At 40.6% G+C, this 21173-nt stretch overlaps 1 protein-coding gene across 1 annotated transcript in view; it reads left to right on the top strand.

The window, feature by feature from the left end:
* Positions 1-21173, top strand: part of espn (espin) — a 118347-nt gene that overhangs the window by 45585 nt on the left and 51589 nt on the right. The window contains exons 3-7 of the mRNA XM_041799987.1: positions 10463-10649; positions 11036-11218; positions 12198-12329; positions 16101-16356; positions 16948-17228. Coding sequence (XP_041655921.1) covers positions 10463-10649; positions 11036-11218; positions 12198-12329; positions 16101-16356; positions 16948-17228 — 1039 coding nt within the window. The remainder of the gene's footprint in view (positions 1-10462; positions 10650-11035; positions 11219-12197; positions 12330-16100; positions 16357-16947; positions 17229-21173) is intronic.

Genomic DNA, 21173 nt, shown 5'->3' with positions numbered 1-21173 from the left:
CCCAAGAGGGCACTTTAGCATGTGTTTTGGCTCTTGAGGGCACTTCAATCGAATTTTGGCTCCCAAGAGGGCACTTTAGCATGTACTTTGGTCCCCAAGAGGGCACTTTAGCATGTGTTTTGGCTCTCAAGGGCACTTCAATATGCATTTTGGTTTCCAAGGAGGGCCCCTCCCCTGTGCCCACCACTGGTCTGCTCGCAGTAAATGTTTGAGTGTTTGACTTCACTACCTGTGGTGTGTCACCGGAGTTCCACTCCTTTCCTGGCTTTCCTGCTGGCTACATCCTCTATCCGTTCATCATGTGGATCAACGGACTGGCTGTATGGTGTGTCCTCATTTGGATTGTCCTATCCAGCATACTAAGACCATCGACAGCCCTTCTACAGTTCACAGCTGCTGAGCTCCTCCAGCTGCAGTTGCACCTGTATGATCCACTGCCGGTGCTGCACCTCTTCCTGGACATCGCATCCCTACCCTGTCGGAAATATATCCACCGCCAGCACCGCCAGAGCATCCACATCAACGACTCCTCGGCCATCAACTCCATATGGTCCACAACTCGTGGTCCGCGGAAGAAACCCAGCAGGAAGGCGAACTGTGGTGCGTTAGCCAACCTAGCCAGGTCAGCTAACCATATTACCACCTCTGATTGCAGCGACATCAGTATTGGATTATTCAACATCCGCTCGCTCACAGGCAAAGGACTTCTTCTCCGGGACCTCCTCCTCGACCATAAACTGGATTCTCTGTGCTTGACAGAGTCATGGAAGCAACCCAACAACTTTTCCCAGCTAAACGAGTCCACACCACCTGGGTTTGTTTGCCTGTCAGCCCCGCCTCACCAGTCAGGGAGGAGGTCTCGTGAGAATTGGAGGGTCTCACCTATCTCTGTCCCAACATTCAAGTCATTTGAATCATTGGTCCTAAAAGTGGATGGACCATCTCCAACTGTTTTGGCCACTGTTTATCATCCACCCAAACCCAGCAAAAATTTTATTGATCAATTCTCCTCCCTTCTCACCCTCATCTGCACACACTCCCCTAATGTTATTGTGCTTGGGGATTTTAATATACACATGGACAACATGAATCACATACTCACTAGAGATTTTACATCATGTCTGGACAGTTTTGACTTTCAGCAACACATACATTTCCCTACCCCCCAAAGGTCGTGTGCTGCTCTGGTGTCTCCCCTTTTAACTGCTTTTCAACTAATCTCCCCATCTCTGACTATATGTTCATATCATTCAATTTGAATCTGACCATTTCCAAAACTAAACCGGCACGTATGATTTCATTCTGTAACATCAAGGACATTGATCTGACAACTCTCACCTCTGCCATCGAGTCAATCCCCAGTATTTGCCTCCCTGTCCACTACAGATGAACTGGTTTCCAATTACAACAATAGTCTCCACACTCTGTGTTGACCTCACTTGCCCCCCTGAAAAACCCAGACTGTGTCATATACCCACTCTGCATCTTGGTTCACACCCCAACTCAGCCTTCTCAAAGCTAAAGGACAACAACTGGAACGACTCTACAATAAAACCAGTCTAACTATTCATAAGGACATGTATCACCACCACATCCTCCACTATAAGGACTCAATCAACACAGCCAAATCAGAATAATAGGGGTATTCTGGGAATACAGGTCTCATCAGTGCTGGTGATGGCAACTCTCGACTCTGTTTTCATTAATTAACAACTCCCTGCACCCACCGGACTGTTTCCCCCCACACTTCTACTCTGTTGACCGCTGTAATGCACTCATGAACTTCTTTAATGCAAAATTGACAATATCCACCACCACCTGGCTTCTCACATCTCCTACAACTCTCTCCCTCCTGTTCCCCAAACTCCCTCCTCTCAGCCATTCTCAAGCTTCCAACTTTTCCTCCGCTGCTGTCATAACTGAACTCATCAGAAAATCTAAATCATCCACCTGTCAACTGGACCCCCTCCCGACACCTTTCGTCAAAGCCTGTCTCCCCTCCCTGTCATCTCTCATCACCACCATCATCCACTCCTCCCTCACCTCTGGTTCAGTCCAATCACCTCTCAAATCTGCTGCAGTAACGCTGATTCTGAAGAAACCTGGCTCAGAACCCAAAAATTTCAGTAACCTCCGTCCTATTTCCAATTTGCCATTCCTCTCTAAAATCCTGGAAAAAACAGTTGCATCTCAAGTTCACTCTCACCTCTCCAACAATAACCTTAATGAACAGTTCCAGTCAGGCTTCCGTCCCCACCACAGCATAGAAACAGCTGTTCTAAAAATAACCAGCGACCTTCTAATGACAGCAGACTCCGGACTCTTATCCATTCTGATCCTCCTCGACCTGACCGCAGCTTTCGATACCATCTCCCATTCCAGCCTTCTCCATAGACTGGCATCCATGGGCTTATCTGGCACCCCACTTGACTGGTTCAAATCATATCTCTCTAGCCGTACTCAGTTCATACAGTTAAAAACATTTATATCCCAGCCATCTCCTATCTCCTCCGCTGTCCCCAAGGATTCTGTTCTCGGTCCTATGCTCTTCATTATCTATCTCCTCCCCCTCAGCCACATATTCCGTAACATTCAGTTTCATTGCTATGCAGATGACACCCAGCTCCACCTTTTCTCCAAACCAACCTCCACCCTCCCTCCCACCTCCCTCTGTGACTGCCTTCAGGAAAACAACTTCTGGTTCTCCTCCAACTTCCTAAAACTTAACAGTGACAAAACTGACGTTCTCCTTCTTGGTTCTAAATCCACCCTTGCAAAAGCTAACAGTTTCATCTTCACATTGACAACTCCTCTGTCTCCCCCTCCCCTCAAGTCAAGAATCTGTGTGTCGTCCTTGACGGCACTCTGTCTTTCCAAACACATCAGTAATGTCATCCGGTCAGCATACTTCCATCTACATAACATTAATTGCCTCCGTCCTTCCCTCACCCCCGCCAGCACCACCATCCTGGTCCACTCTCTGGTCACCTCCCGCCTGGACTATTGCAACTCACTTCTCTTTGGTCTCCCCCTCAAGTTCCTCCATAAACTGCAACTGGTTCAGAATGCTGCAGCCCGGATTATCACCAGGACCCCTTCTTTCCATCACATCACCCCTGTTCTCCAACAGCTTCACTGGCTCTCAGTCACACACCACATCACCTATAAAATCCTTCTCCTAACCTTCAAAGCCCTCCATAACCTCGCCCCTCCATACCTGACTGAACTTCTCCAAATAAACACACCCAGCCAGACTCTCAGATCATCATCCTCCATCAGCCTCACTATCCCTCGGCACGCATGACCACCATGGGGTCCAAAGCCTTCAGCCACTCTGTCCCCCGCCTCTGGAACTCTGTCCCACCGGACATCAGAAACATTGACACATTGACGATTTTTAAATCACACTTCAAAACCCATCTGTTCAAACAAGCATACTCAACCTGACTGTCACTATGCAGATTTCCCCTCTTTTTAACTTTTACATCTTTTTTTTTTTTTTTTTTTTTTTTTTTTTTACTGTTTGTTTTTATCAGTTTTGTATGGTGTCCTTGGGTATTTTGAAAGGCGCCTAGAAATAAAATGTTTTATTATTACTATTATTGCTGCGTAAGCGTATTTGGCCAATAAAGCTGATTGTGACTTCAAACCTGCTCTGGCCCCAAAACTACACCTCACTATGCCCACTGACTTCTGTATTGTCAATACATCTCACTCATCTCATATACACATTTGCACACATTCATCTCTCTCCTGTAACTTAAATTACTGTGGTAAAATGCCTCACCGCACATGCACATTTGCACTAATATTTTATACTAGGGGTGTGAGTCTCTCCTTATCAAGAAGATTCAATTCGAAATCTTGATTCACTGACTACAATTTGATCCACTGACGATTTCATAAAATACAGAACAATTCCGTTCAGTCCGATTCGATCAGGCACAATCTGATTATAGAATCAAAATAGGTCGGTTAACCAACCTCGACGTCAGCGGTTTGAGTGCATCGGTCCGCTGAGCCCTGGATCGGTAAAAATGCAGCACAAACCGGTCTTTGGAATGGTTTTAACATCAGAGATGGGTTCACTAAGGCTCTCCTGCTTGTTCTCATAGCCCGTTCCGCCATGCTCTGGCTCAGCGTCTGTAATCTCGGATGACCTGCAGCGACCTTTTACCTTTAAACGAGAGTTCCGTTCGCCGTAGGTGCTCACTACGTAGCTGGATGTTTCACCTGTTGTCACCTAAACCCCTTTCAGTTATAGTTCTGCACCGCAGGAAAAAGTCGTGGACGTTATAGGAAGGAAGGATAACTTTTGAAATCTCTGCTCGTCTGTACGCTTTGGAGAAAAGCATTTAAGAACTACAGCAGCTCATAAATCTCATCTGTTGAGACAGCGGAGCTAAAGTTTAGTTAAGACGCTAACGCTAAACGTAGCACAAACAGACCTGAACATAAACACTTTTCTGAGTTAAAACTCGGAGAAGTCTTCAGTTATCACTGTAACAACAGCCCCTTTATTATAATGGGGTTTGCAACTGTAATGTGTTGTTGGGGGTGGTTGATTTGGTGATATAATCAATACATCTGAGCCCACTGATAAGATATTAAACAGAGAGGACTTCACTGAGCTGTAGATCACCTGTTCTCCAGTGTATTAATTTAAAAAAAAAAAAAAAAAGTTTAAAAAAATGTAAAGAAATCGGTTTTAATTTGACTGTTTTCAGTATTATTTTAAAGACGATTTCTGCAAATAGTATTTTAGTTTACTCACAATATGCAACGTAGCAGCGTACACAGAACAGTAACTGCAGAAAACCCCTCTCTGTTTGTAGCTGTATCTAAAGCTTCTTGAAAAAACCTTCAAACCTAGAATTCTTTCTATTTCTGCTCACTCTATTCTTTGATTTCTTCTGATGCAAACTTGCGTGTTTGTCAGTCCTCAGGGATTTATGATGTTTTCATTCAATAAATTCACACAAATTCAATTATGTTTTTGTGACTGTAAAGTTGTGTCCAACCTAGGGATGGGTACCGAATTCGGTACTTTCATAGGCACCGACCGAATTCCGTTGGTACTACCGAGTACCGATTCACGTAAAATCAAACGGTACCATGTTTCGGTACCTAAACGCATCCTTGTGACTGCAAGAGAGTGGAAGAGTAGTCAATTTTCCATGCCAGACGCGAACGCAGCATTGCACGCACGTGAGTAATGACGTCAGCAGTAGCTAACTGAATCAACACAAGAAGTATGGCTGATAGAAAGCGGTTGAAGGTAGCGCCCCACTTTTTAAAATACAATACAGCTTACGCTGCAATATTTGTGACATGAAGTTCAATGTTTACCAAGGCAGAACTTCTAATCTGAGGAAGCAGTGTGATGATTGATGATTCAGATCGGCTCCCGCTGTTTCCTGCTCATTCGCCTCTGTCGCTCTCTCTCTCTCGTACCAAATTCTCACTTGAAACACCGTGAGTTGCCCGTTTATCATATGGATATCAACCATGGAAATATAGTAGATAAAGGGACACATTTGTTCACCCAGTCACCTCACGGAGACTGAATTAAGGCACAATGCGGACTGCCTAGTGTGAGTGGTCCTAAAAGTTGCTCTCCATCTCTCTAACTTGGCGCAGGTGGTGCCGTATGAAGCACTCTGTCAGGATGGATTCAGAGTGATTTTGAAGCAGTGACAGCCACAGGCTCATCCGTACAGCTTGTTTAATTTGCAGAATAAAACAATTTGCCACTCTCTGTTAACTTTTTGCAGTAAATACAAATATAACGTAACGGACCCTGTGCGTGACATTTATGCTTCTGTGTGGTTGGTCGCATAATTGATGGATGAGTGAGAAGCAGACTCTGCTCTTACCAGGGAAAAATGACGTCTTAGTTTTGTTGGAAAAAGAACTGCGTGAGGAAATAAGATGTGCAGTACATGTAGTTCATGGTAGAGTAAGTAGTTTGTTTTCTTTCATTTGTAATACTTTAATTGGTAAAATTTTATACCTATTATATATTTATTCAGTTATTTTGACTCCATACTCTGTTGTTCATTTGTTTTAAACTTATTCGTTCTCCATGGACCCCAACGCACATTTTTCCAAGAGGGGAAATTTGAGGAACAGGAGGTAGTGGGCTGGGCTTTAATTTGTACAAGATAACTACCACTGGGTAGTTATTGTACTTTAGGTTTTCTATGCAGGAGATTTTTTTTAAACACTTTTTTTTAAAACACTGATATTTGATAGTGTTTTGATATTGAAAATTTAGAAGTTTTGAGGTTATATAACATTTATTATTGCATATTTTTCACACTCAAAAGTACTAAAAATGGGTACAGATATTGGTTCATAGGTACCGGGAATCAGTACTGTACCGGTTCAAATGTGAAAGGTACCCATCCCTAGTCCAAGGATGGATGCAGCGTTTCACTTATTGGATCTACCACCCTATATCCCCCATGCCAATATGTCATTTAGACCACAAATTCACATATTGATTTCATAATGTCTGCAATGTTGTTGTAGCAGCACTGATATAATTTACTGTGTCCTACATGTCTATGGAAAACATGCTAGAGACTTTTTCTATAAAGCAGATCGCTGTGCCAACACTGAATTCTAGGGGCGTGACGAAACACTTATCACACGAGACGAGAAGACACAAGATTTGGGCCCACGAGACGAGACAAGATTTTACACTTTTTTTTCAATTTTGGAAAAAAAAAAATGGGTGGATAATATTTCCTTCATACAACTGAAAGTCATAATTGCAACGCATTCAGGTCTATTCAAAATGTTTAAGTACTAAATAGGCTATTTTTGCTTCCAAAGAGTATGTTTTGTCTAACTTTGACTTAAACTGTACATTTTAATGCTATTCAAATCAAACCTTTCATAAACAGTCTACAAAATCTTTAATTTACTACACTATGCACTCATTGCTACAATTACAATAGCTATTTTTAATATTAAACTTAATTATATATAATAAAATCATTTAGATTATTTTAAAAGTACTTTAAGCACTGTTTACAACAGACTGAAATATAAAGAGGTGCATCAGTAAAATCAAACTATTTTTCATCCTCTTTAAGGACATCCATATTTTAAACACCCAAAATAAATCTTTAAGTCAATAACATGTTGTAATTTAAAGTAATAGATTATTGTACCGTTTTGTGGTCTTTTTTCTCATATGAGCTTTAACAGTGTTGGACACGATGCACAGATGAGCGTGCGTGTTAATGTGTGTGCGTTGGTGAGAGAGTGTGTGTCTCCGTCTGCTGTCATACGGCAAACAGGGTGCATTTAACTGAAGCTCTAACTTCGCTTTCTGGAGCTAACAGTGGACTCTATGGCGCTCAAACAGAGTTTGTTTTGCCAAGTTTACCGCTGCAGTATGCAGACCCGTTGCGCTACGCATGTTAAGCTTCTGACTGATGATACGCACAGCCAACAGCTGATGGATGTGTGACTGACAGACAGTGAGACGAGAAGGAGACATGACAAAGCTGCGACTTAAAGTTACAAAGTCACAAATAGCTGCACTACGAGCGAGTCTGCGCGCATACACAAACTAAATAAACGCTGTATTCTCCTCACGGAGGCTGCACAGGCTTTCACTTGCAGCATTTCATCAATTCACACCATTATAATAATGATGCATAGGCAGATCATGTGCGGCCCAAGTAGCGCACGCGAGGGGGTGGTTGGAGCGGTCATCTTAATGGATACCGGATCAGCTCCGTTTCCTCAGTTGCTCTTTCACCAACAGTTTTATAGTGTCCAGGGCAAGTTTGTGATCTTTAATAACTTCCAGTTTGGTATTGTTTTCTGTAAGGAGAGTTGCTGCTCCATGTGTCTGCGCAATATTGATCTTACGAGATTGATTTTTCTGCGATGAGAAATCTTTTGGCGTTTTGATCTCGCGAGATCTCGTGGCACAAGATCTCGTCACACCCTTACTAAATTCTGATGTGATCATGTCTCTTTCATGAACTAACTAATCTAGGCTACACTGTGTTATCTTTATGGAGACTGTAAATCCAAGACTTTAGGTCTTCATGTGATTACTTTTCCATGTCAGTTTACCACTTAGTAGCTTCAAGGTGTCTTGTGTTGAGTTTATTGACAAGGCTTTATTCCAGACTTTCCACTGGCTCTGTTTCACATGCAAGTTAAAGCTCATCTCATTACGTGTTTGTACATTGTTAAGGTTCTCACCATGTCTCTTATCCGTAACTTTAAAACAGCAAGGCATTTAAAATAACAACTGAAAGGCATAAAATGTATTAAATAACATAGGTTTTTCATTTTGCAAATGGTTAACATTGAAACTGGAATTTCAATATTTGTTTTTGGCAGGATTTTAGTTTATTTTCCTTGCATTGTTTTAACATTTTTTTTGGTATTTTGATGTCAAAACGGACTATAAGTGGTGTCAGAAGACAAACAGCTCACTTCAATAACAGTTGGCTTTTATTGGAGCAGCAACACACCCTGGCTATTATAGAAATAAGGTCGTCTTGTTTTTATCAGGTACATTTTAGAATTATGCCTTTGTTATTATTTTTATACCTCTGTGTTGTTGATAACAGCTATTTACTAGCAATTTAAGCACTCAATCATGTAGCATACCTTAACCTACATCAGATTGGTAAACTGTAATATCAACAAGGTGACATATATGAAATTGGCCCCAACATCGTAACATTTTTCTGTTAATTGTGGCCCTCAGTGAACAAGAATAAGGATAAAGATAAACTTTATTGTCCCCGGGGGGAAATTTGTCATGGACATAAGTGCAGTGCTGCTCACAATCAATACATTCATCACAAAGAGCGGTCCACATTGACCCAGAATAAGAGAGAGTTGCAGGTAGAGTATTGTATTGCACCTGCCCTGCAATATTGCACTGGCTTCCCTGCAATAAGCAGTTTGTAAAATATATTGCACATTCCCCTGGTGCAAGATGACAAAATTGCCTGAAGAGAGCACATTTAAAAAAAATGCTGTCACTGTGGCATACCAATGGCATAACAAGATACCAATAATACAATAGAATACCAATGTGGCAGTAAAATGTATTGTCACAATAGAATTAATGCAAGAGTAAGACAACACTCATACTGGAGAATTATCCTAGTGCAGATTGTTTGTTGAGTAGAGAGATGGAAGTAGGGAGGAAGGAGAGCTTGTAGCGATTACTTTTATATCTTATCTTTTATCTTTATCTTTTATATCTAGCTCTGAAACCATCTTCGAGAGGGAAATAACTCATATTCTGAAAAAAGAACATGAGAAGAGTCCTTCAAAAATTTTTGTGCCTGATTGACAACATTTTTTTTCAAAGATAGTTTGAAGGGACAGGTAATTTTTCTTACAAATCACTTTCATGGCACATTTTAACATTTTTTCAATCTTAGATTTACATTGAACAGACAGCGAGCCAAACTAGGCTGCCATCCCATATCTGATCAGACTTCCCATGACAGCATTATAGAAAGTCATCACGCTCATACTCACACCAAACAATCTGAATCTGCGAAGAAAATGCAGTCTTTGGACCAGTTTGGCACACAAGAAATCAGTTAAGTTATTTTGATGATTGCTTCTGCAGTCGTTAGTACAAAGTATGAAGAGCTCACAGGTGTACCCGGGGTACCCCTGTACTACATTTTTTAACAGTAGAGAGTGTACCATTAACAACAGTAACTTGTTGTGACCTGTCAGTCAAGAGGGAATAAAACCAACTAATAATGACAGCGTTAACCTGTAGGTTGAGGAGCTTCTCAGCAAGCAGATGCGGTCTAACAGTATCAAAAGCAGAACTAAAGTCAGCAAATAAAACTCTGGCATAAGCCTTTGAGTTTTCAAGATGTTCACTAATAAGATGAGACACCCTGAGAATCGCATCCTCAGTGCTACGACCCTTCCTATATGCAAACTGTAGGGGGTCAAGAAGAGGAGATATTGCAGGTTTAATTATAACTATGGGGCCAGATGGCTTGCCTGCTTGCTTGCTAAATTATTGTTCATCTGAATTAACTGAAGCTTGGTACACTATCTTTCAACTGTCCCTTGACAGCTAAACTGTTCCGGCACTGTGGAAGAAGTCTACTATCATTCCGATTCCTAAAGTGTCATGACCTACAGAGAATAAGGATTTTCGACCTGTTGCATTAACTTGTATTGTTATGAAGTGTTTTAAGAGAGTCAGTGTTGACTTCTTGTTGCACACTTTTTTAAAAACAGACTGAACCTGTAAAGGGTCAATTTTAACATAGTGTGAAGGATCACAGATGAGGTCTGACTCTAACTAAGATATCAGTGAATCACAGCAAAGACTCAGATCAAAAGCTATGGGGTGGTACTTTACCAATTAAGCTGCTGTTATACCCCCTCTTTAATTAACACTGTTTTTTATTCATCTACTTTTTTTAATCATCTGCAGTGCTGTAAATGCCCAAACCAAGAATGGTGCCACACCACTCTACCTGGCTTGCCAGGAGGGTCATCTGGAGGTCATCCAATACCTGGTCAAGGATTGTGGGGCAGATCCAAGCATCAGAGCCAATGATGGGATGACCCCCCTGCATGCTGCTGCCCAGATGGGCCACAACACAGTCATCGTCTGGCTGGTATTCATGCAACAATAATTTCTAGCACATATATCTATGCCCTGATTTATCGTCTTAGCTTTATAGATATGTTATACTTTAATTGTACATATTTCTTAACTTAGTGGAAAGTCAGACTTTTCCATTATCTGTGAAATAACACTTAAAAATCTATTTTAATCCTCATTTAAGCATGTTCTATGCTGAAAATGCTACCAGCAGAAACCTGTTGAAACTTAATTTAATTTTTGATGTGAGGGATTATACGCAGTTGAATTTGAATAAGGTTTTACTGTTGTCATGTCACAGCAAGGCATTTTGTAACTTGTTTTGCCCAAATTGTACCTTTTATTTTGTCCTTATATGTTTTATGACATTAACTTGTGTTTTCTTCTTCCTGACTTTAGATGAGTTTCACAGACATCAGTCTGACAGACAGGGATGGTGATGGGGCCATGGCCATGCACTTTGCAGCCAGTCGTGGACATTCTAAGGTGCTTAGCTGGCTTCTGCTGCATGGTGGGGAAATTGTCACTGACAACTGGGGAGGAACACCTCTTCACGACGCTGCAGAGAATGGGGAACTGGAGGTTTGTGTTTGGTTATTTTCTTTATTGCCTTAAAGTGCAGGGTCAGACTGGAATTTACAGTGAAATAGAACAAAGCTGAGCAAATGTCTAACTTTAGACACTGTTTTGGTATCTTTGTAACTTGGGAGGAAAAGAGGAGACACAAAGCACTACAGCACTACAGCAGTAGTGATATAATATAAAACCTCCTGTTTTTTATACAAGAATGAGGATGTGGATTCTTGGTGTTTACTTCTGTGAACATGTTACACTTAACCACTTGTTTTGAATGAATGAATAATCTCCAGGCTACCACTTTACCACCACTCTAACCTCTGCTTTGAGTAACAGGGTGCTGATATTTTAAGCAATCCCAGCACAATCTGAATACATAAAATAAAGCCACAATATTTTAAAGACTTAAACTAAAATTTGCCCCAGTCCCTCATTTGTAGAGTGCTAGCCCAATGCTTCCTCTGCAGTGAATGTGGTTAAGAGGCTAACTGAATAAGAATATGAAAAATGGCAGCACAAAGCTTTCTCAGTCCAACAGCAATAAGCTTTGTCTGGCTGTCACATAGAGCACAGTGGGTTTTTTAAACCAAATACTAGTAAATAGTTGTTTCTTGAAATCACCAAAGAGAAATGCTCATTTTCCTTTGTTTTTGTCATTCTGATATCACTGAAGCAGTCCTTTCAGTCCTACACTAAATGCTCAGCCTTTTTAACAGATACTTAATTGTACATTGTCTAGAACGATGATTTGATGTAAGCAACACCATGTCCAAAAATCAATGAATAAGAGAAGGAAAAAGGACATCAGCTGGGTAATACTGTTAATCTGTTTGTTTCTGTATAGCTATTTTGAAACTATGGTATTAACTGGATTTATTTTAAGTAACTGAAGCTGGTTTTGTTTGCAGTAAATAATAATTTTCTCCAGTATATTCATATCTAACTTGCTCACTTTTTCTGCCTTAATTTTCTTTCTCATCTTTAGTGTTGTCAAATTCTTGTGGTCAATGGGGTGGATCTGGGCATCAGGGATCAGGATGGTTTCACAGCAGCAGACCTGGCTGAATACAACGGCCACTCTCAGTGTGCCAAGTACCTGCGCACTGTAGAAAACATGGTGAGAGAACATTTCCTGATGGCAGGCATGCTGAACTGATGATCTCACAAATATTATGACCAAAGGTAGTATGTATTAAATTCAGGTATCAAATTGTTTGTAATTGGTTAACAATATCAAGGAGTATGATCAGGCTTGGGGATGCATGTCTTATATACATGTCTTACCCATGACCATTACGTTTTCCTACATTAAATAGTCCATTGTCAGTTTTACAAAAGAGAAGGGATAATTTCTTTTTAACCACTGCACAGATTTCAAACTTCCACTTGATTTAACTCTGCAGTAGATAACTTTTTATTATGTCTGCCATCATGAAAATGTAACAAATGAACAAACTTGTCCAAATTGTATGAATGTAATTTAAATATTGTAATTAGCAATCTAATCTTTACTTTTACTTTAATCTTTACTAATTTCTACTTTTTACTGCCTCCAGTAAAAAGAATTCCTGGAAAACAGATGACTATAGGTATTGCAGAAAAACCATCAGCTGACTCTGAAACAACATGTCTTTTGGTTGACATTGGGTGTTAATAACAAGAGCTTTTAACACTAGAACCACTGGGTGTCTCTACTAAAACAGCCAGTGGACAAATTTAGCAAGAGCAATTAATCAACCACAGACATGGAACAGCTGATTAACCACACAGAGAGAACTTAGCCAGTGTCAGATGGTGATCCGTCACATTCAAAATTGTCTTTGGACTGATTGCTTGGTCCTGAAACTTCCCCACCACCAGATTCTTCTTCACTCAAAGCGCTGACTTTTCACAATAATTAATCTTTTTATTGCCTGTGGTATCCAAGTTGATGGCTGATCTCTGACTTCTGATTAGGTAGTGACAAAATAGAGAGAAGGTGTTCCATGGCAATGTCTATCATTAACTTCTGGGGTGAAATAAAATAAAAGGAAAATTAGGGCTTTTTAATGGGGTAAATCTTACCCACAGGGTGGCTCTTGGCATAAATGGTCAATTAAGAAAAATCTGGATTTATTGAAACAATGTCACAACAAATTTTATGACTACAAAGTTTAAAAAAAATAGCTCCTGATGAATTTTACCCAGTGGTGGTTCTAGTGTTAACACTTGTCATATAGTGGCCTCCATGGCCAGTTGGCAATAAGATAAGATGTACAGTGCCGTGAAAAAATATTTGCCCCCTTTCTGATTCCTGATTTTTTTTTTTTTTTTTTTTTTTTTTGCATATTTATCACATTTAAATGTTTCAGTTGATCAAAACAATTTTGATCTTACAAAGACAACCCAAGTAAATACAAAAAACAGTTTCTTAATGATGATGATATTTATCAAGGGGAAAAAATCCAAACCTATCTAGCCCTATGTGAAAAAGTAATTTCCCCCCTCGTTAAATCATGAGTTAACTGTGATTCACCACAGTTCTTGGAAAGCCACTCCCAGACCTGATTACCGCCAGATTTGTTGAATCAAGAAATGGCATAAATAGAAGCTGTCAGACAAAGTGAAGTAGGCTACAAGATCTCAAAAAGAAACAAATCATGCCACGATCCAAAGAAATTCAAGAACAAATGAGAAACAAAGTGATTGAACTCTATCAGTCTGGAAAAGGTTACAAAGCCATTCCAAGGCTTTGGGACTCCAGCAAACCATGGTCAGAGCCATTATCCACAAATGGAGAAAACTGGGAACAGTGGTGAGCCTTCCTCAGGAGTGGTCACCCAACCAAAATTACTCCAAGAGTGCAATGACAACTCATTCAGGAGGTCCCAAAAGAACCCAGAACGACATCTAAAGACCGCAGGCCTCATTGACCTCAGTTAAGGTCGGAGTTCATGACTCAACCATAAGAAAGGCACTGGGCAAAAATGACATCCATCGGAGAGTTCCAAGGCCAAAACCACTGCTGACAAAAAAAGAACACGAATGCTCGTCTCACACATGATCTCCAAGACTTTTGGAGAAATATTCTGTGGACTGACAAGACAAAAGTTGAACTTTTTGGAAGATGTGTGGCCCGTTACATCTGGTGTAAAAATAACACAGCATTTAATAAAAAGATCATCATGTCAGCAGTCAAACATGGTGGTGGCAGTGTGATGGTCTGGGCTTGCTTTGCTGCTTCAGGACCTGGATCACTTGCTGTGATTGATGGAACAATGAATTCTGCTGTCTACCAGGAAATCCTTAAGTCACAAATCAGTTTGTGCACTCAAGCTCAAATGCACTTGGGTTATGCAGCAGGACAACGACTCAAAACATACCAGCAAGTCCACCAATGGCTCAAAAAACACAAAATTAAGGTTTTGAGTGGCCAAGTCAAAGTCCAGACTAAAATCCAATTACATGCTGTTGTGTGACCTTAAACGGGCAGTTCATGCTTGAAAACTCTCCGGTATGCCTGAGTTAAAAAAATTCTGCAAAGAATTGTTGGGCCAAAAAATTCCTCCACAGCGATGTGAAAGACTCATCACCAGTTATGGCAAATGCTTGATTTCAGTTATTGCTGCCAAGGGTGGCACAACCAATTATTAGGTTCAGGCAGCAATTACTTTTTCTCATAGGTTTGATTTTCTCCCTTAACAAATCAAATTACATTTTTAGAAACTGCACTTTGTATTTACTTGGGTTGTCTTTGTGAGATATTAAAATTGGTTTGATGATCCAAAACATTTAAGTTTGATAAATATGCAACTAGAAAAGCACTCAGAGAGCACAGACCTCCACCATTAGCCCAATCTCCCAATAGTGAAGAATCCTTAAAAAACATTCCTGGATCCAGACAGTGATCTGAATCACTCCCAAAACCTATTTTGCCGATTACTCCCTCCCTGGTGGGGTGGAGACACGGTGAGGCAAAGCATTGGCTTTGCTATAGGTGGACTGTCATGGCAGAATGGTCTCCTCGACCGGGTGTGCATCTTTCAAATTCTATAAATTCCAAAACTTTGAATAGAAACACACCAAAAACATCCTGCTTGGATTGAAGTTACTCATGCCGCCATCTCCTGGTGTGAAGTGGTAACAGCACAGACCTTGGCCATTAGCCCTATCTCCCTATAGTACAGGATCCTTTAAAAAAATTCCTGGACGGTGATCCAGATCAGTCCCAAAATCTAATCAGTTCTTCCTTATGCCATTTCTGACATTTCCTGAAAATTTCATGAAAATCCGTCCATGAATTTTGAGTTACGTTGCGAACAAACTACCAAACAAACATAAGAAGAAACCCACCTGATCACATAACTTCCTTGTCGGAGGTAAAAAATATCAGAAAGGGGGCAAATACTTCTTTACAGCCCTGTATTTTGATGTCTCAATAGAGAGATTTGGATGGCTCTTTGACACTGTACTCTCTTTAGTGTATGGCAAACATATTTCCCTCCCTTGTACTGCTCCCACAAGGAACATCCAGCCAAGTGAGAGGTGTGCTGTGGGAAAAGCAGATGGCCCCAGAGCTTTTTTGATCAGCTGTGAGATATTTCATTAGTGTGCAGTAATTAAACCCCTAATGGTATTCTCCTCTTGGACACCATCAGAGGCTGAGAGGTAGTGGGATTTCATATGAAAAAATGAACATATAGATCGTTCATAGACAATTAAGTCATGTCTTGTGTAATGACATTGGTTCCTTTTTTAAGTTTAAATAATGTGTTGTAATACTGAGGGATTTTTTTTAAGACTTCATGAGTAGAATGTTTGTTTCTTATGACTTTGGATATTATATCATCTTATAGCACAGTTTACCAGAATAAACACACTCTTATTGATTGACTACATCCTCTAACAGAGTGTGGAGCACCGTGTTTTGTCTCGGGACCCATCAACAGATCTTGAATACAAGCAACCAGACTCAGGCCTCTCTTCCCCAAACACCACCATGCCCCCGACCAGCCAGACGGCACACTTTGACATCAGCTCGCCATCCAGCTCCCTGTCAAACTATGACTCAGCCAACTCCAGCCAATCCAGCACTGGGGAGAAAAGAAGCAGCCCAACAACATCACGAGGCCCACCAGTCAAGCTGAATGCAGTTGCACATGCAGGTCTGCAACACAGTAGAAAATATTGAACCTATGGAACTTCAGAGCTGAATTTGGCTTGCTGGGTCAACTCACATGATGTAACAGCAGTTTGGAAGATCATTTAACTAAAAAGAATTCTAGAAGATTTTCCTTTGAGTTCTGTATTTAAACTTAAAAGATTGATAAGCTCAGCATTTGAGGTATTCTTAAACAGCCAGTAATCAAGATGGCAAATTGAAGAAAGTGGTTCATTTTCAACTTTTGGTTTTTATTCATTAAACGTATCTCAGTAGTGCAGTTGATATAAAAAATGAAATGGAGTATGCATTTCACAGCAGCCTGTTTTTGTCTCCTATCAGTGAGGCATGGAGTACTGGTACCACACCCTAGTGGTCTATTAGTACTTAGTTACTTTGTTTTGCATGGGAAGTTGACCCTTATAGTTTGATCACTGTTTTTCATTAGTGTTTTTAAAATTTGTTAAGACAAAAACATTTTAGGGCTTCCTTGCTTTGTTTTGCTCATTTGGATCAGCAGTAGATATTGTCTGGGTTCTTGTTAGAGACTCAGTCTGCATCAAACATGCCTAAATGATTTGTATCTTTGTCACAGGTGCATCTGAATCTGCCATTTCAGACATGCAGGCATATATGGACATGCTTAACCCAGACATTGGCTCTGACACACATAAGAAGAATGAGATACCTGCAAATGCCTCCAAACCCCCACCACCCCCCACATATCCACCCCCACCTCCCCCACAGTCTCCCCCAGCACCACCCCCACCCCCAAGCTATCCAGCGCCACAGCCCCCCAAAGAACCATCATCAGCAGAGTTTTTGAAGGTGAAAAGCAACTTACGGCATGTGGAAAGCAAGACAGGCAAGAGGGAGGTAAGTAAAGACATTTCATTTGATGTTTGTAATAAAGCCACACACATGGCTGTTTGTTATGAAAAGTAGGTCAGGGGTATTTTGTCCATACTGAAATTACTTTCTTGTGACTTAACCTATTTGTTAACAAGAATTGATACGGAGTTCAAAATAGGCAGGAGAAAATTGGCCATTTGGTGCTTTTTCCCTTGTGTCTAATCATGGCTATTTCTCTTGTGTAACAGTGAGCCTTGTCTGGGTTCCCACAATGATGTTATTGTCCTAGCAGAGCTAACGATTCTCATTACTGTGGCAGGTCTTCTGCGTTGATGCACACGAAGGTTGTTGTGATGGGTTTGATCTTAATTCTAGTAATTAAGCTGGCTTCAGATCACTCAAAAGTATTTTTACAATGCTGACATGGACTTGCAATTAGTGGCATCAACATGTGTTTCAGTGCTGTGTCTGGTGGTTCAGTGTTGCACCTCATGGGATGCAATGAAGTATGTACAAACTGGTTGTAAAATGAATGTTGCATTCCCAGCTAGAATGAGCATGACTCCTTGGCACTGATGGTTTGTGAACCCTTTTATTTTCTTAGATCCATGCATTTTCTTTATCACAAACTTTACTGTGGTCAAGAGCTGTGCATAGCAGACAGAAACCAAACATTATCAAACCATGTCATTAACATAACAGACAAAATAACCTCTGAAACAAAAACGTATAAAGATAATTACCCCCTAATAACTCAAAAACACAGTAGGTTTCATAAAACAAACCATTAAACAAACAAATAAAACACAGTGGGATTCGGCTATCCTGATAAAAACATGCTACTCAGAGCCATACGAAAACACACTTACTGAAAACCCTCACAACATGCGGGTCTGTTGAATAAACAGAGGATACGCCCACTTAGGAGAAAAACGATCTTGAAATGATCCATAGACCACCGTGGTTGATAGATTTGCCAAATTTACCTCACAATGCACAAAAAAACAGCATTTAACTGTAAACTTCCAATAAAGGCAGTGACATAAGCTAACAACAGACTGTACTGAGATGAACTGCTCTGTGATTTTATATCATTAGAGTGATAGAGGGGCGGGATTATTCCTCACTGTGGGCTCATGACATCATGAGCCCACATATTGGCCCTGCCCACAAAACCAATCCAGGAATGAGGTGAAAAAATTTCTAACAGTCTAAATCCAGAATTCAGTCACATGTAGATCTCAGTGGTTTCACATGTTTACAGCAACCATATTCCAACATATCTTGTGTGTTAAGACAACAACTTTGTTTTTTTGTTTGCTTTTTTGGCTTGGCTTGGCTTTTTTTTTTTTTTTTTTTTTTTTTTTTTGGAGTGGCTTGGCACAAGGAATGCGACAGTTGTAGCCTTGGATATGTCTGTGCATGGTGGATCCTGAAGCACTGTCTCTAGCCTCAGTCCACTCCTTGTAAAGCATTCATTCTCTTGAAATATTTTACTTTGTACGAGATCAATCTAGAATTTCTGGAAATTTAGTATTTGTAATAAATCACAGTGAAAAAAAAAAAAAAAAAAGACAACTTTGGATTCCACTTAACAGGGTCTTTAACTAGCATTAAGCCTTGCTAAGCTACTGCTAAGTCAACAAGTAAAAAAGAGGACACTTACTATTGAACGCATAATTGCATCACATTCAAGCTTTAAGCCAACACACCAATCCCCCCAGTAACAACAATACAAAAATCAAAATAAAGATTCATACCTTGGTCACCTACTAGCAGGATGCTGAGATGAGAAGCGAGGAAGACAGTGATTTTTCTGTGCTCTGTTAGCTGTCGGCTGTGATGCTGGCATTTGTTTATATCCAGTTTGAGACCGGAAGAGGGAAAACAGGCCTTCAAAATAAAAGCCACACCAAACCTTACAATAAAAAAGAATTACTTTTATGTACATTTCAATTCTTAAAAAAGGGTTATTGACAAAAGTTAATATTTTACGATTAGCATTTTTTTCATAGAGCATTTGTACAATAGTAAAAGATGTTTGCTACAGAGGACTTCCGGTTTCCGCTTGATGGAGTAGGTGAGTGAAGAAAGGAGCTCCGTTGAAAATAATCATTAAGACAATCATCTGAACCTTTAACAACCGATAAAGTGCATCGAAGTCCATATTAAAGTCACTTAGCAACAAATCGTTTGATATGAGGAGTTGTCTACGGAGGAAAAACAGAATACAAACACAAAGAACCATAACTCCATTCACACGCAACAAACAACAAAGCGGCATCTTAAGCCACGCTGTCCCTACGGATGTTGAGAGAGGAGTTACAGGCATCCAGAGACACTGTACTGGTTCAAGTAAAAGCTGAGATAGCAACATCTTTTAAGTAAACAAAAACAGACTTGTCCACTCTATCTCTCCGGGCTGGACAGGTATAAGATTATATCGTCGACAGGAGACCTCTGGTATGGCGGCATGCTAGGTGGATTGTTATCTCGTCCCTCCATAAAATTCTGATGAATTTCCTGCAATAAACTAAACTAATTGACACCGTGAGAAGGCAGAAGAGTCGCTGAAAACACCTGGATGGCAGCTTCACAAAGCAGGGCCAGAGGTCGCGGCAAAGTTTTACAGCCTAAAATACAATTTACTCCGGCTAATCAGAGTGGGGTGGCTATGGCTAATGCTAGCACAATGGCGGAGAAGAATGCTAACGTAAACGAACCTGAAGGAACAACTAATCAGCCAATTCTTGAAGCTATCAGAGACTTAAAAACTGACTTTTGCAACAGGTTTGATGGAGTCCTTACAGCTCTTTCCTCGAGGCTTGGATCCCAGAGGTCCTGGGCTTAACCTCTAATAAAAAAATAATCTTGGAGAGAGCTCACCGTGTGGGGCCGAGGAGCGACCCCTCAGCACCTCCAAGAACACTGATTATGAAATTCATGAACGACAGAGACAAGATGAGAGTTTTGAATGCAGTCCAAAACAAAAAGGCAGAGGCAGAAACTTCGCAATATGGGAATAAGAAATGGAATAGGATTTCCTACAAAGCTGTTGCTAACCCACAACGGCAACACATCGACTTTTGATAAACCATCGGAGGTGGGGGACTTCATCAGACGTATTCAAGAGGAGGAAAGAAGGGAGTAGCTATAATGAGTTAATTTCACTGGCTAGCTTAACAGCTTAGCCACTGTTAGCAGCTGGTGCTATTGTAAACAATGCTTGTGAAAATTTAATCCTGTTACCGAGGCTTTTTCTTCTCTTGTTTATGGTTTACACAACCTGCCCGATAAAGTGTCTGATGCCTCCATATTTATTATGGATAAGAACTTGTTGAACTATTATGGGAGTCAGTGTTAACTGTATTACCATCTTACTGCCTTACTGGTTAGCATAACGACTTAGCCCTCATTGGCAGCTTGAGAAAACGTTAATTTAGGCGACAACCGGTAATGTGTAAGTTTCTTTGTTTCAATATGAGACGCTCAACGTGGGAACAGTTAGCGGGTCTCGCGGTTGCCTTTAAAAAGTTTGTTAGAGTTATGATTTATCTAATTTTTAAGTGATTGAATTGGCATTTTCTAAGTTTTCAGGCTGTTTTCTAGGCCGGACAAAATTATTGGCACCTTCAACTTAATATTTAGTTGCACAACCTCAGAAAAAAATAACTGAAACCAATCCCTTCCTCTAACCATCAACAAGCTTCTTACACCTCTCAACTGGAATTTTGGACCACTCTTCTTTTGCAAACTGCTCCAGGTCTCTCAGATTTGAAGTGTTCCTTCTTGCAACAGCAGTTCTGAGATCTCTCCATAGGTGTTCAATGGGATTTAGATCCAGACTCATTGCTGGCCACTTCAGAACTCTCCAGCTTTGTCTCCAACCATTTCTTGGTGCTTTTTGAGGTATGTTTGGGGTCATTGTCCTGCTTGAACACCCATAACCTCTGATGCAGACCCAGCTTT

This window comes from Cheilinus undulatus, linkage group 11, assembly GCF_018320785.1.
Source record: "Cheilinus undulatus linkage group 11, ASM1832078v1, whole genome shotgun sequence".
NCBI lineage: Eukaryota > Metazoa > Chordata > Actinopteri > Labriformes > Labridae > Cheilinus > Cheilinus undulatus.
The sequence above is the reverse complement of the archived record's forward strand: the minus strand, read 5'-3'. Positions and strand labels throughout refer to the sequence as shown.